Source organism: Melospiza melodia, chromosome 4 (assembly GCF_035770615.1).
Source record: "Melospiza melodia melodia isolate bMelMel2 chromosome 4, bMelMel2.pri, whole genome shotgun sequence".
Classification (NCBI taxonomy): domain Eukaryota; kingdom Metazoa; phylum Chordata; class Aves; order Passeriformes; family Passerellidae; genus Melospiza; species Melospiza melodia.
In genome coordinates this window covers 79,754,489-79,776,657 of record NC_086197.1, presented here as the reverse complement: position 1 = coordinate 79,776,657, position 22,169 = coordinate 79,754,489, and the positions used below count along the sequence as shown (strand labels likewise).

Genomic DNA, 22,169 nt, shown 5'->3' with positions numbered 1-22,169 from the left:
CAAACCCCCAGCCTTAATATATCAACAAATGGTTTTTTAAAAGACAGGAATAAATGTTAATGTTGTTGTCACTCACTCATTCAATTCCAAAGCTTCATGTGCTGCAGAAATTCGGGCTTGAGGGTTTCTCTCTCTCCAGGCTTTTTGCATTACTATTCAATAAACAAAGGAAGAGAAAGAAATATCAGTTATTAAAGGATTAACAAGGAGAATCCACTGCACTGTAACAAAATAATTTATTGATCTCAGCCTAACTCACTACAGAGCATTTCATATAGCTCAGTGATCGTTCAAAAAGACACATAACAAACAAGAGCTTTTGTCCCAAATACTCAGTGTTTTTTCTTCTTTCATTTGATTAAATTTTTTTCTAGGAGAAAGTCTGGCTGAGAGATCAGGCTGTCTGCATTGCCAAGTACAGAGGTGACAAGCAGCTACCTCCTCTTGATGTAGTTAGTAGATTCCACAGGGAACAAAACAATAAAGGGATAGTTGGGGTTCTTATTCTAGCTCCTTATTGAGCTGTTGATTTATGTGAATGCTAAATGGAAACAACTTCCAGGCTAATATTACCACCTCATAATTACACCACCAAGTTCAGAAAATAGGATTCATATTTATCATGTGCCAAAAAACCACAATATGCTCTCCTATGTAACTATGCCTTCAGAATGGAGCACCCAACTGTTAGTATCTCTCCTTTCCTACGAGACAAATATTTATCTCTTCAGAGGCAAATTCTAATGACTGAAATCATTGTTGTATATTTTCAGTAGAATGAAAGTCTGCACATGGACTTTACAGTACAGGCTTAACACAACTAAAGCTGCTTATACAAATTCAGTTGTAAATGTGCTGTTCCCAAATTTTTACAGACCTAACTACATCAGGGAATCAAACACAGGTCTCAAATTTTACATCAGCTCTCTCTCTTCTGTCAGCATAGACCAAATGAAACCTGGATAATGTAACTCAACCTACTGCACTGCAGCTGGAGGCAAATTAAGCTATGTATGTTTGAAGCCACTGCAAGAAAGAGGACGAAAGGAACAAGCCTTTACACTTTTAAATGGTACCTTGAATGACTCCAGCAACACAGCAGAACAACACAGCAACACAAATTAGATCGTTTACATATATAGATACTTGTTCAGACCTAGAATTCTATAAATTCGTTATCAAAATTTTGCCTTTTCTTATCTACATGAAAGAGCTGATGTCTCACTGCATTTTTCTTGCATCAGTTTAAATCAGCCATGAATCTATGATTAATCCAATTGTTCCCAAGGTCTCTTACTAGCATCTGCAGGCCGTAAATGATCTGTGTCACAGGTAAAGAATGTCTGATGGTCCTGTGCTGAAAGATTCATATCGTAGTAAGTCAAAGGTTCTCTTCCTGTTACCCATGTGTACCTGCAAACATGCCAACAAGGAGACATTCTGGTTAATGAGGTCACATTGGCAAAACAAATCCAGAAAAGAATCCCAGACCTCTGAGATAGGCATAGCCAAGTAAGTTCACCTGGCCAATCTTCTAACCAATATACATTGCATTTCACCATACTGGGATGGAGCAATGGCAGCTGAGCCTAAGCTAATGAGGATGCTGAAAAGTACTGGAACTTGGTAACACATATATTCAAAAATTAGGACTCAACGAAACCTATATGGAATTCATTAGATTTTTTGCTAGAATGGATTTGAACAGAAATGCTGCATTAGCACCAGGCACAACACACTTAGGTTACTCCATCCTTTTTTATAAGGTTGCCAAAAATTAGAGAAATAGCAAATATTAGAGAAAAAAGAAAGTGCATCACCATGAATTTCAATTCCTTTTAATTCAGGAACATTTTATGCATTACAGAAAAACCTGACATAAGTGCATTTTTCTACAGTTGATTTTGTTTTTTCATCTCTTAAGTTAGATTAATGGAAAAGTACAGTTAAGCTCCTTAAGGCAGGACTATGCCTGAAAACTGCAATTTTGTAGCACCTACCGATTATATTCAGCTCCTCTGAACAGATTTAAGGGATTTCGCCAGACTTTGCACTCTGTAAGAAGCAGACACACACATAATTAATCTCTCCCAAATTACAATGGCACTTGAGGTTTATAAAAAACATCAGTTACCATACAATGAGCCTTATCAAATGGCTTTTTTTATAGGTGCAAATGCAAAAACCCATCAAGAGCACCAAGATGAAGGTAATCAGACTGCTCTTCCTTTCTTAAATAATAATTTAATTATAAATTAGTGTCAACAAATGCAATCATTCCAGACAAATAACCACTAACAAAGCCCCAAATGCCACATGAAAAGATAATACTGATTAGTTCCAGGACTCACATTTACCGTAATGCAGAACTGAAGAGGGATCACACTGAGTTATTGCACTGAAAAAACAGCAATTAACCCAGTCCCTATGGACTTGTTATTTCTCCAGAAAAACATCACTGTCCAGTTAATGCTGTAAATCACTGTGAATCTCAGCTACAGTTGCCAAATTTAATTCCTCCTTAGTTTGTGAAGTAAAAATCCATGGAAACATCTGCTGATCTTACTTAAGATAGAAGCAGATGCTGAAATTGATTGGCAGAGAAAAGTTGATTGCATTCCAAAGGTTTCAGAATATTAGAAACATTTTATAAATTTCCCTTGTGGGAAAAATCATGAATTTTTCACACTACAAGAAGTAAGAGATATGGAAATCAACAATGCAATTTAAAGCAAAAATTGAAAAAATATAATCAAGCTGTACAGTCTCTGAAACAGTGATGTCTTGATTCTGGTTTTACCTTTAATTTAACACCAGATTCGTTCTCTTAACTTTCAACAAAGACAATTCACTCCAGTGAGGGTGAGACCAGACTAAACCCCACAATTTGCACAAGGGCTCATTGAGAGGCAGGATGTCACTCCACCTCAGGGCTGCTACTGGATGAGCCTTCACTTGGGGCTCTGCAGAAACTCACCAGCAGCACTGGCCCTCCAGCATTTCACTAGGTGCTTTCTACTAAAAATGATAACCAGCATATTTCTCCCTATGAATTTTTCTGACATGATTTCTGAAGAGATCAAACCAACAGTTTTCTGGTAGAATATTGAATCAGAAGAGTATCCTTATGGTAACAATATGTCTGTTCCCTCTATGCCTGTTCTGTTAGGAGAAGAAGTACTGAACAGCAAGTCAAGTCCTCCTCTCTTCTCAAGGACACAGCTCCTACATCTGAGTGTGGGGCTACAGAGGCACGGACAGTAAGCGTTTTGCATCAGTTATTCACAATAACAGAAGGAGACCCTCAGCAACACAGAAACCAGTCAAGTGGAATAGGAGGTGGGCCCTCAGTTTGCTGCCTACCCAGCAAGTGCATGGAGCAGACACAGGAGCAGGCAGACTGTAGGGAAGAGTGCATTTGAAGTAACCATTCAGCAGGCAGCTAATATTAGAAAGTTCCACTGGTTTACTCAGCACAAGTGCTTGAGTGACATTCTGCTGTGCTCTGCTGTGCAGCCAGAGTATGGCTGTTTGACAAGCTTCAACCCCACAGTTTTTATATAATATGACTTTCAAACCATTATAAATATCAAATCAACATCAGACTTCTCAGTTCCAGGTATCTTGACCCGGTCTGTTTGCAACCAGTGAGATTGGGTAACAACTATCTGATTGCAATGACACTTTTTGTTCATCTTATTTGAATTCAAGTGGTTACACTTCATCCAAAGCATGAAGTATTCTGGCACTTAGCAGGGAAAGCTTAAACTGAGCAACAAGAAAGGGAAGTAAAGAAGGCCTTTTATTGCCACCTGAAGGCACAAATAACAGGCTACATAAAATAACAGGCTAAAATAAATCCATACAGACATGCTGTCCAGAGACACTGAGAGTCCCAGCTCAGTGTCAGTGCACTGAAAGCAAAGACACCTTGACTATTTATTTGTATCAGAAAATTCAAGTTGTTTGTGTGAACCTCATTAGTTAAAATACGGTGCCTTTGCTTTAAAATGACAGGAGTTATTTTGAGCTGCTGAAGTGTGACTGAGCCCAATGATGAGTGCACACAGGTGGTTCCAAGCCATCCAAGCTTTCTGCCAGTTCACCCAAATTTAATATCCTGGACCATGCACTGCTGCTATTCACAGCCTCTCTTCAGATGAGAATGCCATCAGCTGAATTTGCTGTGCTACATGGAGGCTTCCTTAAGTAGACTTGCTCAGTAAATAACAAGGTTTTGTGAAGCTACCTCTGTTATTTAACATGTAAGTTCAGAGATAATTCTTGTTTGCCTGTTTTCATGCACACTGAGAAGCAGAGATACAATTTGCCAGGTACAGACATAGGGAGCTCAACTGCGGAACAATGTTTTCTCCATAAGTGATTTTTCTTTTCATTCCCTTTTCTTCACTTGTAAATTCTGATATATTCTAAAAGCCTGCAGATGAAATAAATGTAATAAAATTCTGGTTGAATCTAAGGGCACATCCATAAGATCATGGCCTGTAAGCCAAGCTATGACAGAGACAGATAAGCTTCATTTTACAGATGAGGAGCACAAACCCAGATGCTCCTGCGCTGACATTAACAGTGAGTACCTCCCACTCAGCCAGAAGCAATAGCATACCAGCATTTTCATCACTCATGGGCTAATTTTTCAATCCCCAGACAACTAAGTTACTCAATTAGGGAGACAGGTTCCTCTGTGGCTCCTTCAGTCCACAAATTTCAGTGCTTGAGGGGCTGATTCATTTTAGGCAGGCTGGGACCATCGCCCAGGCACCTGACTCCAAGTGCCTCAGGCCTGAATGACTTAGGGTCAGAGCCTTCACTCCTTGCACTGAAACTTGTAGGGGATGTGAATGTCTGGAAGCTTGCAAAACTCAGGCCACAGATGCCTGAAAGCATGCCTCCTAAACTGGGGGCCTTTTAAAAAACCCTGACTATGTTAGGACTTGTCCAAAGTCACACAGTAAATCTGTAGCAGACTCAGAAACATAACAAGCCCTTAAGCTGTTAAAAGCCACCATGCTTCCACTTACTAAGGTGAAATCCAAATGTTGTTTCCATACTACTTACAAAAATAAGTTTTTATTTTTTATTTATAAAAAAGTGATGCAAAACCAGATGAACATTTATAACTTCTTTGTCTGTTTTTTTAAACGACTTTGCTATTACTTTAAATGATTTCACTAAAAATACAGCCTTTAGAGTAACAGAATCAGATAACTGGTTGAGTTGGAAGGCACCAAAGTGGCTGACCTCAACATGGCACAGGATTGCATTCAAATGGTGCTAGAATATCTCCAGGGAAGGAGATTCCACAGCCTCTCTGGGCAACCTGTTCCAGTGCTTGGTCACCTGCACAATACAGAAGTTCTTCCCTATATTCAGGTGGAACTCTCCTTGCACCAGCTTCTGCCCACTGCCTTTTGTCCTACAGCTCGGCACCACCGAGCTCCATCCCTTTGACACCCTCTCCTCACACCGACGTGGATGAGGTCTCCCCTCATTGTCTCTTCTCCAGGATGAACAGGCCCAGCTCCCTCAGCCTTTCCCCGTAAGAGATGCTCCATCCCCTTAATCATCTTTGCAGCCCCTCCACTGGACAAAGGACACTGCAGAATGAGCACGGGCTATTTCGCACGGGTTTCACAACACGGAGAAAACACATGCATTAACCAGGCAGCCTGAACACCACAACACCCTTCCGTGAGTTCGGAAGGATGCAATCAGCGGCTACCGAGGAGGCAGCAGTGCCATTTCCCCGGGCAGCCGGAGCCCGGGCCGGGCCGGCGCCGCTCACCTGAGACGCTCTGGCGGTTCGAGTCCGCGTCCCCGCCCGCGGCGCTGGCGGCGCTGGGCGCGCTGTTGTCCACCCCGCCCAGCAGGGGGCGCAGGTGGCTCACCGAGACCTGCTCGATGAAGGAGGTGCCGTACTTGCGGAAGTACCACCACTCGAAGATCTGCAAGGCACACACACGCCGTCAGGGCCGCCGGCCTCCGCCCCGACTGCAGCCCGCTCCCCCGCCCGCCCCGAGCCCCGATTCCAGCCCGCTCCTCCGCCCGCTCCTCCCCTCAGCGCTGCGCCTCAGCCCGACAGGCGAGGACGCAGCCCCGGCCGCCCCCCGGCCTCCTCCCCGCGGCCTCCCTGCCCGAGCACACGGAGAAGTTAAATCTGACCCAAGTTTAGGAGGAAAATCTCAAATCATGTCAACGCAATGTTTTTTGGTTGGTTTTTTTTTGGGTTTTTTTTTTGGGTTGCTCTTTTTTTTTTAATCCAATAACCTCTAAACCTCAAATTATTTCAGCTGTTAGGCCTCTTTCTTTAAATTTACGTCTATAATACAGCTCTCCCCGCAAGCCCCCACTGGGCCCGATGGCAGCCCCGCCGATAGGATGGATGCTGCAGCCAGGGGTGAGCCTGCCTCGCCTTGCCTCAACTCCCTCTGCAGGCCAGGCAGGCTTGCTTGTTTCCCCAGTACATGCTTCCACAGAGTTTAATTTAAAATGAGTTTCATTTCCAATTAGCTTAATTTTAAAAAGTTAAAAATGCCAAATAAACTCTAGGCAGCTGAATCCTATTCCTTTTAGGATTTTCCACCCCTTAGCTGAACTGTGTTTTATTTTGTTTGGCTGACTTGGGCTGAGTCCGAATTAATTTTATTTTCAGGCATTTAGTTGAGCTAGCAAATCAGAAAAAAATATTATTTACAGAACGCTATTTGGGAAATAATTTCACAGTCTTGTAACTGAAATTATACATATAAACATGTATCTGTGGTATTTTCACCAAAAAATATATTACTCAGTAAGAAAACACGTATTTCAGGAAACCACATAAACCTGAAAATGAAGAATAATTCATAAAAATATGGAAAAGGTTTAGACTGTAAAAATTGTAAAGAAACACATACTTATAATGAATAGTGAAGTTGCACTTGAATCATCACCCAAACATTTACATAGCACAAGAAACAAAAGCAAATCTAAGGAGTTTTGAGAAATTTGGCAGGATTTTGCAATACCGATTGCACTAAAAATTGGGAACAAACAGTTTCTGCCCTTCCATTTTCCTCAGTATCTCCATGTGTTACATCAGTCCTGAGAGCTTTGATAAAATCTCTTCCTACTAGGCACAGGCAACAATAAGAGAAAGGATTGTGTTCACATCTTTGTCACCATCAGTGTGCTGTTGGGCAGGTTTTGGTGGGTCAGTCAATAGCAGGCTCTGGAAGGTCTCTTTGGGGTCTGCCTGCTCCAGAAAAGTTCAGGCCAGGCTTCACATACTTCCTTCTTCAATTTTTTTTTTTTTTTTTTTATTTTTAAGTTCTCTTGACGTCTTTATATAGTTGAAATGACTTCTGTGTCCATGAGATTGGATTGTCTGTAGACAAGACATAATTTTTACCCCAACCCCTTTTTTAAAGAAGCGGGAGATAAAATTTCTGACATAGAGGGAAAATGTTTCTCTCCAAAAGATGCTCCCAATACATTCTGCACTGAGGCTTCCCCTGGATTTAAAGGTGTTGTTAAAGCATCTAGAGGATTCATATGGAAGGACTCTATCTGCACAGGAGTGAAAGGGAATGAATGTGTGAATATGTGAACTCGTCTCAAGGGTGGCTACTTGAGATGAGTTCACACGAGATTGTGCGGCAGCTCTGGAGATCACTTCCCAAAATAATCTAATGGCATTTCTGGGAGACATCAACAAGAAAGAGTGGAGCAGTCTGATGGAAAGAAGACAGAAGGACTATGTGAACACATAGCGTTTGAGAAGATAAACAGATGGTCACAGAGAAACCAGAGCATTAACATATTCAGATCTTTGTGAACTCTTTCCCACCCCAGTCACCAGAAACCCACACAACCTGGACAGTTCCTCCTCACACAGAGTCTGAGGTGCATTTGTCACTGGTTCCACTGGCATGTGCCCGCAGCAGCAGCCAGGTGGGAATGCCAAGTGCCAAGGACAGAATGCTGATGCAGTGTCACTGAACACTTGTTCCACACTGCTGATAGCCTTCCCCTGGCATGCATCACTGCCTCTGAATGCTGGAGATGGTGGACAGGGAACTGGCACAGGTGTGTCAGCTTTGCTTTTAGCTGTTCTCATGCTCTTAGGCACACCACACTCTTCAAAGGGGTTAAAGTTTATGTTTTATGATTTAAGAGAGCACCATAAGCATGTGGCTGACTGTAAGAGAAAGGCTACAGCATAAGACACAGTCATAGATCTGCTGTGAACATGTTTCTGTTCTGTTCTGTCTTTGAAAACCTTGGAACAAAGCAAGGCACAAAAGCCACAGTTCTACCTGTCCAAAGCCTCAGAGGGAGAGTGTGCTAGGAATGAAGGATTATAGTCCTGCACTGAGGCAAGGGACACTCAGGAAGAATTTCACTATAGCCTAAGTCAAGGACTCAGGTACAGCTGCCAGACTGGCTGTGCAAAACTCAGACCATATCTAACAAGCTTTGTTCCTCTAAGAGAGGAAATAAAAAAGGTTTTGCAAAATGTGCTAATAAATTCCCGCTCATTAGGTTAGTCATGATCAGCTTTTAGATGAGGTCAGTAAACCCAGAGAGGGAGTGAGCAGCACAAAAGCACACTTGAGCCCACTTGTCCTGCACAAATGTATACCAGCTGGGAAGCTGTCACACTGAATTTCAATGAAACTGAGGGGACAATCACAAAGAAAGTAAATATACATAAATGTGGTCTCTGCCACAGTTCAACTGAGTGGCAGAAACTTGCTCAAACATGTGACACAGCTGCAAGTCTGCCTCCTTAGACTTAAAAATACATTAATTATTTTTTAAAATGGCATTAAAGCTCATAAATTATTTAGGGCAGCTTTGAAAAATATTTGCTATGTTGAGTCAATCCAATGCTAGGAAACATCAGCCAGATATCAATCCATACCATCTCTTAGAAATTAAAGCCATAAATCATCATCATCATCATCACAAGCCTTTGCTTGGAGTGATTTGTTCAGCGTGTATGAAGAGGTAAAATCTGTAATTTGGTACTTAAGTCAAAACAATAAATTATTTTTAGAGAATTTCTGCATCTTAGCATCATCTGGTTTGAAACCTGATTTCTGTAAATCAAATTTGACTTCTAACTGCATCATCTAGTTTGAAAGCCATGTGAAGTCAACAGGTCAATCTTTTGACAGTTCAGCAGATGAGAGATCATCTGATAGAATAAATTACTATAAGGATTAATTACTCACTGACAGAGATCTGGAGTAGAGAGGAAATTTATCAGAAGGGTAGTTCCTGCACCACCTCTGAAAGAAAAAGCCACCTCATTTCTGTCATATACATACAGTGGGACAGGAGCTCATCTTCAGAGATCTCCCCTTCACAGAAGTGGCAAACTGCCTGGGGGTCTTTCTAGCTGGTGCCTGTGCTTTCAAACTGAAACAGGGTCAAACATCTCCAAACTCTCAAGGGATTTTTGGGAGCATAATGTTCCCAAGGGCCAAGTTACAACCCTGTTCTGAACATTTCCAGCTTTGTGCATTAAGTGTAATATAGAATTTTTATTTTTTTAATCTGGTATAGGTATTGCTTAATGTGAGAGTATTTGATTTTGGAAATGTTGTCTTCTTAATGCTCTTCTCTTCCCTTGTGCAATGAAAATGTTATAGTCATCCTCTTTCATATCTCTGCTCTCACATACAAACAATCCCAGATAATTTTATTTAGCTCTGTAGCAACAAATCTATTCCACATCACTTGGCTATCAGATCTGATCTTCCTGCACCGTTTTTCAGAACAGATATTCCATTATATATGCATCAATTCACAAGGGATGGTTTTGGTGGTGGTTTTCACTGGACCAAGGAGCAATGTCTGTCCATGATTTGAATTATGCTTTTCTGCTTCTCATATCTGAGACAGGCATCCTCTCCTAGAGCAAACACTCTGTCATCCCCTCCTGGTGTACGTGTATGGAGTCTTCAACAGAAGCACTAAAGGATTTCATTTGCCAGCATCTTCCACAGCTCAGATTTCTCTTTCAGTCTTGTAATGGGACTTTCAGGTCTCAGATGGGTAGATTTGGAGTACTCTTTAACCAATCTAATGGATTTAAAGGAAACTTACTCTCTGGAGGAACAGCATAGTGCTGGCAAGACTTGGTTCCATGGTTAAGGCTATTTTATAAATAAAAGGGACCACAACACAGGCTTGGCTCAAATAATCCATGCTGTTTGTTTGCTGGCACACTACCTGGCCTGTGTCAACTCTCCCAGGCAATGACTGCAAATGTTCCAGGTGTATTACAGCCCAGGGGCTGTTTCCAGTAGACACTATGGAAAAGGTCATCCATGTTTTGGAAGCAAGAGTCTTTACCCATATGAATGTGACTATACAATGCTACTTGCCTTCCAACAAAGCAAGCTGCTGGTCTGTTTTATTCAGCTGCTAGGGGTAGCCAGTGACTCCTGATCCTCCATGCTTCTGACCATGCTGAGTGTCCTTGATGACAGCCTTGAAGGATAAGCATCCCCTTTCCTTCTAAATTAAATACACCCACTCAGCATCCTCTTAGACTGCTCCTGCTTACTGAACCTCCATTTGTCTTACCTCAAAGAGTTAGCAGGAGAATATACATGCAGAGCTAGTGGGCAGCGTATTCAGAATTAATAGCTATTTACTTGATCCACCTCTGGAAATACAGAAACTCAAAAGAAAATAACATATTGCCTGGATTAAGTGTGTTACTTCTCTCAACACTGTGTAGACCCCACCTAGTTATGACAGCATTTTCTTGTCTGCGGACTGGGTTACAGCCTGCCTTCCAATAGACCCTTCCTCTCTCATCTGCTCCTTGGCAAGCGTTTCCAGTTTCTTAGGAACTCCTTACAATGATTCTGCCCTTCCTGACCTTGAGTCTTCTCTGAGCAGCGCAGAAACTTTGAATGGCTACCTTGAAGACTGTCCCTGCACAACTGTCAGACCTTCCCAGAGCCTGTGGCAGCACCCAGAACTCAGCCACCTTTCTGGCTCTCTGCACCAGACTACACAAAGGTAGTGAAACAATTAGTATCTACAGAAAGTAAGTCCTGTGTTACTCAGGTTCTCCCTCAGACTTCCTGTACTGGCTCCATTGGCTACAAAAGGCTGTGACTCTGACAGCGTGCTACGTACTTGGGTAGCAGCAAACAGCCTTGCTGCCCACTGCTAGGCAGTGTCTAGTCATGCTCTACCTCTGCAGGCTGGCTTTCTAATTCTTGCATCTGAAAGACCTGGTATTTGTTCATTGCAGAATGTTTTTCATTGTGTAGCAGAAGCCACTTACTACTCTCCCAAGCCTGGAAATAGAATAATGAGGAATTCTTGTGTAGATTTAAGCCTGAGATTCGCTTCTACCTGTGCTTTGTTAGAACTGAGACTCTATCAGTCTCTTTGCAAGTGCCTCACATGCTTGCTGAGCAGCTTTGGTGATAACTGTATGTTAAATATGTGGCTTTATTTAGAAATCTCAGTGGCATTTGCATAGTTCTAGTTCACAGCATTTACTGGATGTCAGGTGTGTTTTGTGACAGTTTTATTACCCTACCTGTGGAAAACCTCAGCCTCCCAGACATTGAATACAATGCAGTTCATTGTATTCTGAGAGACAGCACACTGTATTTTACTAGAGCAAAAGTAACTGTGATGGAACCAAGTTTCCAATACAGTACTTCTAATGCAACTGTGGACTAAATCTTCTTATTTTTGATGTTTCCAACAGCAGGTGGATGAAGTAAATATATGCCAAATTGTTAATTTTTAACTACGTGCTGTAGTCAAGTAATTGTTAAGGAAAATGCCTGAGATAAAAAAGTATTTTCTGCACAGTTCTGACTTATAAGAAAAAAGGTCTGAAATCCTTGCTTCAATTAAGTCACACTGCCTGCAGTGAGGCCAGAATTTTACCTAAAGAATTAAAACAAAGTATGAGACAAAATAAGAGAGAACTGTTGTGTTTTGCAAAGGAGTAATGTAGTATATTCAATTGCCCAAAGCTGAACTTTGCAGTCATTGTTTCATGACCCAAACACGAGTTAGGAAAAGCAATCACTTTCCCATCAGTTACCACACTTCTGAAATGATGGAATTTTCCATTGTTTCATAACCTGTGATGCTGTGATTTCTCCTTCTGATTAGGAACTGGAGCCAACTGATAATAGAATGAAATCTGCCAGCCCATATGGTGGAAAATTCCAAGCAATAATAGTAAATCTAGCCTAAGAAGTACCCCAGTGATGTAGCTTTGACAAGACAATTTTTATTTTATATAAGAACTTCACTTTATACCATTAACAGGACTAAGAATCCTTTAGAACTGATGATGCTGTGTAGTCTGATATAAGTGTGTGGCGTTGTGGGCAAATCACCATGTTACTGATCATGGTAAACAGCACGTAAAACTGGGCCACTGGTAAACAGCAAGATTAGGAAATATTTAATCTGAAGCACACTTGGGCTAATGACAAGCTAGCACTACCTCACTAGAACTTAATCAGTTGCCTTTTCTATATGTGATCTGGTCTACTTGCAGTTTCTTCTTTCGGTGACCACATCTGCTTCGTTCTTTTGCCATTATCAAATCTACAGAAAACACGTTTGTCTTACCACTGACAGCAGTCCCCACAATCCAGGGTTCCTGGCTGTTACCTGTCTGGCCTATATATGTTTTTCACATTTAGGAAGGTGCCATATGAACAGCAAATAACTGATAGCAGTACTCAAGATACAAAAAACAAACAAACAAAAAAGGCTTTCAGTCTGATTTCTGTGTCTACACCTCCATCACCTTACTGTTTCTTCAACTTGTTCATAATGGACTTTCGCATGTAATACTAAGTGGCTTCTTTTGATTAAGGCTCAATCTGATTTCTCTGCGAAATTATTCTATTGGTGTCCTTTTGCCCTTCCTCCATATCATAGTCTTGAGTACTTCTTGCCACTTCCTTCTTGTACTTCCCATCAAAATACAGCAATTAAAAATTTCTTGCTCACAAGTTGCCTGCTGAGCTCATTCCTCAGAAATTGCCTTTATGAGTACAGTATAAAATGTACCTACATTCACAATGATGAATTTAGTTCCACATAAATTAGTCACTCTTCAAAGTTTTTATGCCTGTTTGATTCTGTAATGTAATTCAGTAGGGCAAAAAATAAACTGTCTTTGTCTTGCCACCTCCTCCTGCTCTCTTCGCCCTGTAGCAACAAATACAGAACTGTGTCTGTGAAACTCATGTTATGTCTCTCAAGCCCTCTCATCTTGCTGGTGCCCAGCATTTTCTTCTTTCTGAGTGACAATGCTGCATCTAACATTATTTTCCTCCTGTGCATTGGAGTGAGTTCTGCTGAACTGAATCCAAGTCTTACAGGTCTGGCTCTTGCTCCTACTCTGAAAGTTCTGTTGATCTCTCTGGAGCTCTGCTGAGTGCTTTGGGGCTCAATCCATACAAGACTGATGAATGCCCAAGGTGCAAACATTAGGTAATTGCCTTTCACTATGAGGAAACTCAGAGCAAGGCACAGCAGCAGTGCACCTGCTGCTTTACCTGAAGTCATCTAAGTGATGAGAGTCTCACAGGCATTAAGCAGTCAAGGATGCCATTTGTTTATCTACATTGGCTACAGGCAATGTGGAAGTGAGAGGTGCAGATTTCCCAAACCAAACTGATAGTGTTCTTTTAGGATCCTAGCTGCTTTCAGGTTTCTCTGAGATTAGTAGATCTGGGGTGATGTGAACCAGCCTCTAGCCATGTTTCTCTCTCACTCCTCTTTCCACTTATCACTACAATAGCTGACACTTGGTCTCACTGGTCCCCCAGTTACATGCCTAGTTTGGTGTGGTGAGTGTCTACAGCTTGTATCCAGCAGATTTTAAAAGTGTATAACTTGAACAAACAAGACTGAAACAAAGGCAACCATTCCCTGAGGAGTGGAAGGGGAGAGGGAGGGGCTGATCACTTCTTCTGGCCATCTAGAGACAGGTCTCATGGGAATGGTTCAAAGCTGTGATGGGAGGATAACACTGAACATTAGGAAGAATATCTTCACTGAGAAAGTGGTCAAACACAGGATTCCTTGAGAGGTGGTGGATGCCCCAAGCCTGTCAGTGCTTAGGAGGTATTTGCAGAATGCCCCAATAACATGTTTTAACTTTTGGTCAGGCCTGAAGTCATCAGGCAGCTGGACTAGAGGATCATTCTGATCTGTTCTGTGTTATGCTATACTATTCATTTGTGTAAGCAGTAAGCCAGCTCTCACCACTGAGGAAACAAAAAGAGAGCACATACACATATGTACACCATGTTAATTCCTATATTTTTAATCTCCATTTGTTTCTATGAAGATATTAATAAAATTCAGAGAAAATGCTCTGCTTTGGACTCCTGCATTGTGATGGTATTATGATTCACTCCACTGCATCAATTTGCATAAAGAAGCCCTCAAGAATTACATATAGGAGGAGGGTTTTTAAATGGTTTAAAAATACTGACATTTAAGCAAATAGGCAGCTATGTACTGGGAAAGATTCTAGAAGTGAAGATCTGAAATAATTATCCCTTGGAATCCCGGCACCAGAACTGGTGTTTCTCTAGTAAGTCCTGCTGTATCTTTCAGAAAGGACCATGCTACACTGAGATAGTTGGTACCTTTCCTCCTCTTCTTTTATTGGCCTTTTTCATTTCAGTGGTACTTGTCAAGGAAAGCACTTAATTTGCAAACACTCATTAAGAATTACTGTAGGGTTGTTAGTGAGTCACATTGTTCTTCAAGACTTTTTTTATCTTCAAAGATACAGCACTGAAACACTTTTTTTTTCGTTTTCATTCCCACAGAAAGAGACATACAAATAAAGACAAAGTTTATATGCTGCAGAACTGTAAATTTACAGAAGCAAAAAAGATACCTATTAATCTGCATGAAGCCTGAAATACAATTCTGGATATAAAAAAAAATTATTAATCTGATATTAATAGATGTAGTACTTACCAAAATAAGTCCTGAGATTAATGAGGATGTGCCTGTCAGGGCAACATAGAACTTGGGAGTTAATGTGTTCAAGAACATACTCACTGCAAAGGAAAAGAGAGGAAATCGTGAGTACAAGAGCAGGACATCCCCTCCATGTGTCGCTTCCTCCTCCCACCTGCAGGTAAATTATTACCTTAGCTTTGATAAAAAAGACAGTTAAAATAACAGTTAATATCCTGTTCCATCTGCCTTACATGTGATAAAGCAGAGCAATAGACTGCCACGTGCACAATTTTGTTTTCACAACAAAGTCAATCACAAGGCATCGGAAAACAGTTGCACACATGTCTGGGACTTCAGTCAGTGCTCCACTGACACAGAGTTTAGGATTCCCCATGATATATGGAAAACATTTTATAAAATGCCTTTGCTAATTCACTGCAGTTAGAAATCCTGGAAGTTCAATCCCAGTATTTTCAGCAGTTCAACCCTGCATATCTCAATGTCCTGCATTCGACACTGTCTCAACATCCTGTAGATCTTGATGAAGATCTTTTTTAAGCTTTTTACTTCTCACTACCTTGGTTCCTCACTTACAAAGTAGAAAATAATGGCATTTTCCTAATTTGTTCTACTGCTCCAAAGTTGGTGAACTACTCGGTATGACAACAGTGAATAAATGATAGAAAAAGACCTAACTAGCTTTTTTAGTAAGGGGTGAAAATCATGATAGTTGTCCAAATTATCTGAAATCTAGGGCAGAAGTGAAGTCAGATGAGCAATTCCATCTATTGGGTTTCTGGAAATCCAAAGGGCTTTTCTACTCATATCCCATCTTGAAAGCTGCTGAGAAAATCACCAAGTAGTCATGCTCATCCCTCACTGAAAATGCCTAAGGCTGGCCTTAAGAGAATAAAATATTCTAGTTTTTTGATGACTCTACAGAAGCTACTAGAGAGAACTGGAGTTCTACTAAATTCTAGATGTTTAAAGAAAACACAGCTTTCCATCACTTCCATCTTCTACAAATGAAAACATTCCTTATTAAACCCATAAAGGGTTAGAACGCCTTCTGTAAACAACCCTATTGGTCTCATCCTTAACCAGTGCCAAAGAATTTCTCATATATATACATTTATGTATATACAGATGTATATATAGATTTGTATATGTACATGCATCCAGGACTGGGGAGGGAACTGACAATTTTAAATTTAGAAGGCTTGTAGCAGAGTACTAGTCATTAAAAAACATTGATAAAAGACCTGGATATGTAGGTGTGAGGCCCTCAGTTCATTCTGTTCTCTTCAGAAATAACACTAGCAGAAATTAAATAATATGAAGCCAAAAAAATGAAGAGGAGACAACAAAAGCAGAATACAAACCATCAAATATATGATTAAATTTCCATGACCAGTAAAAAAAACCCGTTTTCCAGAAATGCATCACTAAGAGTAATTAAAGCCCTGCAATTCAGCTGCTTTGTTTGAGTTCTGGCTGCTTATTTTCTGTGTTGTTTCTTTTCCTTGAAGAAGCTGTAAAATGTTAAAATGGAACTGTCCTTTCCTGGTCCTCTGGAGTGGCATTAAAGCACCAAGCTGATATAGTAAAGAATAGATCTGGTGGGTTTTAATGCCATTGTACATTTTCTTTCCCAAATGCACTGGATGCCAGATTCTCAGCTAGTGTAAATCAGCATCACATCCTCTAAACTGCTGTGTGCAACACAGCTACACTGTTTTAATCCTTTCCCCTCCCCTCCCCTCCTTTCAGTTCCTGTCTAATAAAAGCAGACTTTGAAATAGTAGTCCCTGCTTTCTTCGGCCACAGCACCTACTAAGAGTAGGAAGAGGAATAGAGAGAGTGAAATATAGGTTTGGCTTCACCAACTACCCCCAGTCTTTTAGAAGAAACATTCCTCATGTTGGAATGCAAATGTAAGCCAGAGACATACCCAAACTGTGTCACTGGCGAAATTTCAGACTGCCAGTGAAATGACTTCCTTTGCTTAGGTCAGGATATGCCTGAGAGAGAATATGCTGTGATGGGATATAGATGCCTGTGTTCTACCTTGTAACATAATGCTACTGCAGTGCCACCATAACATGAAAAGCCAGGCAGCAAGAGACTTTACAGGGGAGCTTTCTCTTCCACGCTCCCACCACCACCACAGCTTCACAGCTTATGGAATGCTGGAATTTTTTCTATTAAAATTTCCAATTACCCTGGAAGTAATTTGATTTCCTAAGTTGTAAGCCATCTAAGTCTACCGTGAAGATTCCACATGAGCATATCCATTGAATAAGGATACAGTCTCTGCTTTAAATATTATTACTGACTCACATCCATAAAAATTGTTTTGGGAAAGAGATCCCCACTTGGAAGAGCCCTCTCAACAAATTAGCTGTATGGAGCTCGTAAGTGGTGTAGACTGAATAAGGCTCATAGGAAATGCTATTAGCTTTCCTCTGTCAGCACTCTTTTACAAGCAATGTATACTGGTTTACAGAGAAACTCTCACATGTGAATGGAGATTGGATCTTATTTATCTGTAATTTCCACAAGCATTACTGCTTTCTTCTTTGCCTGCACTTATACTGGTGCTCCCTTATCCTCCTTACTATAAGCTGCTGCAATTCTTCACTTTTACAGCTTAGTCACAGGAACTGGCAAGGTAAACAGATATGATGCTGGATGCTTTTAGATTTTATGGCCAGAATCCCAGATAACTGAAATAACTCAGTAGATATGATACACATGCACTCAATGACCAGAGCTGCTTATCTGGGCTATATCTCTCTAATCGTTTGGCCATTCTTTTTCCCACTCTAATATTAAATATAAGAATCTTCTACTTCATTATGAAAAGTATCACCTTTAGCCAATTATTAGCTACTCTCCCAGTTCCTTTGTCTCCATAAATATTATTAACAAAAGGAAATACTTTCTAATAAGAAACATATTTCCAAAACAGTAAAACTAAGCATGTGTGGTCCAACTATTTTATTCTGAAGTCAATGAGAATTCAGTCATTGTTTCAGTGGAAACTACATCAAGGCCTATTTCATAATAATTAATCTCAAGAGTAAAAATCAATCCACTTTTGCATTGTGATTTATATATCATTATCCAAAAGGGAGCATTTCTTTACAATCAGCATTCTGACACTGAAGAAATCACTATTATATCCAACATCTCCATCTACCAGTGGAATCAGGACTCCTGAGTTTGTTGCAGTAAAGTAGAGCAATTAGATAATGCTACCTGTCCATCTGCCTAAATTTGGATAAGAGTGTTTTATTTCTGTATTTCAATTTGATGATGCAGCAGGATTGAGGAGCAGAGAGATTTCTGAGAAATGTTAGCTGAAGTCAATAGCAGATGACTGCAGAATAAAGAAGCCAGGTAGAAGCATCAGCAAAAGGTAGTACTGTATGTCATTTCTTCTGAATTTCAGTGTATCCCTAATTACTTCTGTTCACAAAGGGAAGATGTTGCAGCTATTCAGTTCACAACATCATCTCTTGTCTGTAACCTGGTAGGACTTAAAAAGGGCAGGAAATTAGTGTCTAGACAAAGAAACTTGCCTGATGTTCGTACAATGGCAACTTGTTTGAAATTACTGTCAAATCCCAATTATTTGCACAGGCTTTTGACAGTGAATGATCTATTTTAGGTGTGTTAGTACAGCTTGTTTTGTATTTTTTAAAAGAAAATCAGCATGATCTATAAATTCTGTCTAAAAAAGCCAAACATATTTATGAGAGGCTTCTGGCCTTCCATCCCCTCTTTCTTCCCTTCTCTTTACTGCTTTCATTTTAATAATACCTGAGACATCCAGAATAAGGCATATTTACATTTTCAGAAGTGCCTAAGTTACACAGTTAAGTAATTTCATCCTTCTGTACAGTACCTAGGGAAGGACTATTATTTCATCATTAACTGTGCATGCTCACAGAGATGAATTTACATCCTATTCAATTCACAGCAAACAAGTTACAAAATCTAACATTTATATCTAACATTCCCAGTTGAGACTAATCTAAATAGGTGACTGAAATGTTTTTGAAAGCAGATGCCATTTCATTCCTGTTATATATATTATTCATTTCCAATACTTGTGATTCATTCTGAACTTGGGACCAAACACAAGAGGAATATCCAGGTATTTTTCAAGTAACAAAATCCATGAAACATGTAAAATGTATCACTCAAGATGATAATGACCACTATTGCTTTATAAATTTCTTCAAGGTCTTGAGGCATTTAGAATTCAAGCATGTGAGGAACCACAGTAGAAAATACTGGGATTGAACTGCTAAAAGTATCCTATTAACTGCTACATCAGTTATTTACATTAGAAGGTCACTAGGGGAGGGAGCACTGCAAACTACCAACTATTCCCACATGCAGATCTACTGAAATGACAGCCCCATTACCTACTTCTGAATGTGAGGTGATAGAAGTGTACAGTAAGGTCCAAATAAAAATTTAATAGCAATGTAACATAAATCATATACACCAACAGATCAAGCAAAGACAGGATGGTATCATTTATGGCAATCTTTGTTATCTCAAAATGCAGGTAAAATGATAGATATCTCAATAACCTTGTTAAATGAAAAAATATGTTATGCATAAATAAATAAAATATGAATTAAATAAATAAATAATTATAACTGGGTATAGTATGGCTATAATACTTTAGTCACTAAGAAATTCTGCTGTATTTTCTCTTCTGCATTCCATAATATTTGCTTGGTAAGCAGACTGATGCTTTTTCTCTCTTTTAACACCAGTGTCAAGAGCCCCAAATCCCTTCAACAGGCAAAAAGCTAAGAAAGCTACACTGGAGACCTGTGACACAGCAATTTATTTCTTTTCACTGCAACCATCCATTCAGGCTGCTGCTCCAACATGGTACAGAAGATAAGGCAGTGACTGGCTTGTTTCACAGAGGCCTCTGCTTCAATTAATGAAGCTCCCCAGTTCAAAGTTGTAGCAGCAGAATGAAGAAATCTACCAAACTGTCAGAAAAGAGGGCAAAATTAAGTTCAATAAACTTCTTTTACTAAGTGTATAAACTTTCCCTCTCTGAGTATGAAACATTACATACTCTTGACTTTAATTGAACTGTTTGTACATAAACTTTCTGAACTCTCAACCCCTCCCTCATAAGAATGTTGCCTAGTTTTGGGGAAAACACACTAGGGTCAGGCTGAATTACTGTGATGGTCTCCAGCTAAATGTAAATACAAATCCCATCAGATTTAAAGCTAGCACAGAGTATTGTCTCAGAGAAAGAAAAGCACTTTTACCAATTACCAGGATTTTCCCTGGAAAGTGACCAAGATTTTTTTAACTTCTTCAGACTTCTTAAAGGAATTACCAAAGAAGAAGCAAGCATTCAAAAGTTTCAGAATGCTGCAGAGATTTTCCATTTACTTGTTGCAGACGCTATGCAGCATCCTAAGGCTTTTGTCTCAATCTGTTTTCAAAAATTTCCAAAAATTTGAAAAAAATTTCTCACCCCTAAACAAACATGTGGCCATTCCAGGCACAAACAGCTGGTGTCTTATCTGTGCACAAGGAAATCCAGATGGCCACTCACTCTGTTCAACCACCCAGTCCCATCCTAAAGGCTGAATGAGAGTCACATTTAGATGCCTGGAGCCTGTGCTGATGGCCAGGAGTCTGTAGCTCTCAGTTCCCACTGGATCAGAGCCCAGGTGAGACAAGGTGGTGATGCTCCAGAAGCCTCCTGTTTACTTCAGCTCTGATCAACTACACAGTTGTGCATAATCAAAGTTCTGCCCATACAGATATTTCAAATTAGTGAAATAAAGCTTTCTGGACAGAAGACCACCACACTCTCTCTTCCATGTTTCCACATCTTAAATGCAGGTTTTCCTTTTCAATAGAGTGACACAATAAAAAGGGAAAGGGAGTAGGGACAGGCTTCTGGAGTAAAATTGGGTATGATGGGAGAGGCTTTCCGCCACAAAGAACAACCCGAAGAGAAGAAAGAGCAGATGGTAGTAAACACAGGACCAGTTATGTGTCAAAAACTTTCAGGTTCATTTACTTATAACTGAAAAATAAAGAGTTTTGAAAATGGTAACTAACATTCTTTCCACTTTGCGACTCAATTGCCCACTAAGCAAATTATATCCAGCACAGAAAACTGAAACAAATCTTACTAAATTCAGTCCATCTTTTCCCAAAAAAATTGCTGCCTGAGGATTGCAAACAAATTCTATTTAATCATTCTTCCCAACATGCCAACATGTTAAGTATCTGAAGGCCAAAGTGACACAATGAGCTGTGCTGGCTTGCTTTTCAACACCAAGTCTATATTCATATTATGATTTCAGAAGTTATTTGATCGATCAAAACCATTGTCTCACTTCCTAGCAGGAATTAGTCTGTGCTGGCTGTGGAGCTTTTGGGACTTAGACAAAAACCCTACATCCTTCAGAGTGCATTAGCCATTCAGCCTGTTACAGTAAGTTTGCTTATCCTCACTGTGAATAGTATACAGGGAAATGTAACTGATAAGAGATAAGAACCAACACAGAGCTGAGGGCAGAAGGGCATACAGGTGCATCAAGGAAACCAGATCTGTGAGACAAAAACGCACTAAAGACCCTGTTGTGACTTGGGAAAGGAAAAAGAAAACCAGGTTAGAGGTAGACAAGTAAAATACAGAGATGAGCTAAAAGAAAATTAGAAAATAGAATGGCAGTAAAAATTATCATGCATAGAAAAAAGATGATAGAGGCAAGAATGGCAAAAGTAAAAAAAGACACAAGAAACTACACAGGCAACATGAATGCAAACAAAGGCTATTTTTACTTTAGCAGAGATGCTTTGCATGTCAGAAGTACCTTTTCACTGGGAGAAATAAGACTGCCAACAAACACAGCTTTGGTCATTTGGGAAGGGATGGTATTCAGAAGTTATTCCTTGCTACCAAATACACCCCCAAGCCTCTTCTCACAAACTATTAAACCCTGAACAAAAGGTGCTACTAAAGGTTCCCATTTCCAGCTATATTTTCCCAGAATGTCCTGCTGTGGTCAACAGCTACACTATGCCTCAGGAACAGAGAGGTTAGACACACAGGCTGAAAATGCACCATAACTATACCCACCCCAAGGAAAACATTCTGTCTT

The 22,169-nt window shown here is 40.2% G+C and overlaps 1 protein-coding gene across 4 annotated transcripts in view; it reads right to left on the bottom strand.

Moving 5' to 3' along the window:
- ST7 (suppression of tumorigenicity 7) overlaps window positions 1-22,169 on the bottom strand; it is a 136,199-nt gene that overhangs the window by 44,581 nt on the left and 69,449 nt on the right. For all 4 annotated transcript variants that reach the window (XM_063155318.1, XM_063155320.1, XM_063155319.1 and 1 more), the window contains exons 2-6: window positions 15,013-15,095; window positions 5,807-5,966; window positions 2,001-2,055; window positions 1,298-1,413; window positions 77-152 (exon numbers count right to left, since the gene is read on the bottom strand). In XM_063155318.1, the coding sequence (XP_063011388.1) occupies window positions 77-152; window positions 1,298-1,413; window positions 2,001-2,055; window positions 5,807-5,966; window positions 15,013-15,095 (490 nt within the window). The remainder of the gene's footprint in view (window positions 1-76; window positions 153-1,297; window positions 1,414-2,000; window positions 2,056-5,806; window positions 5,967-15,012; window positions 15,096-22,169) is intronic.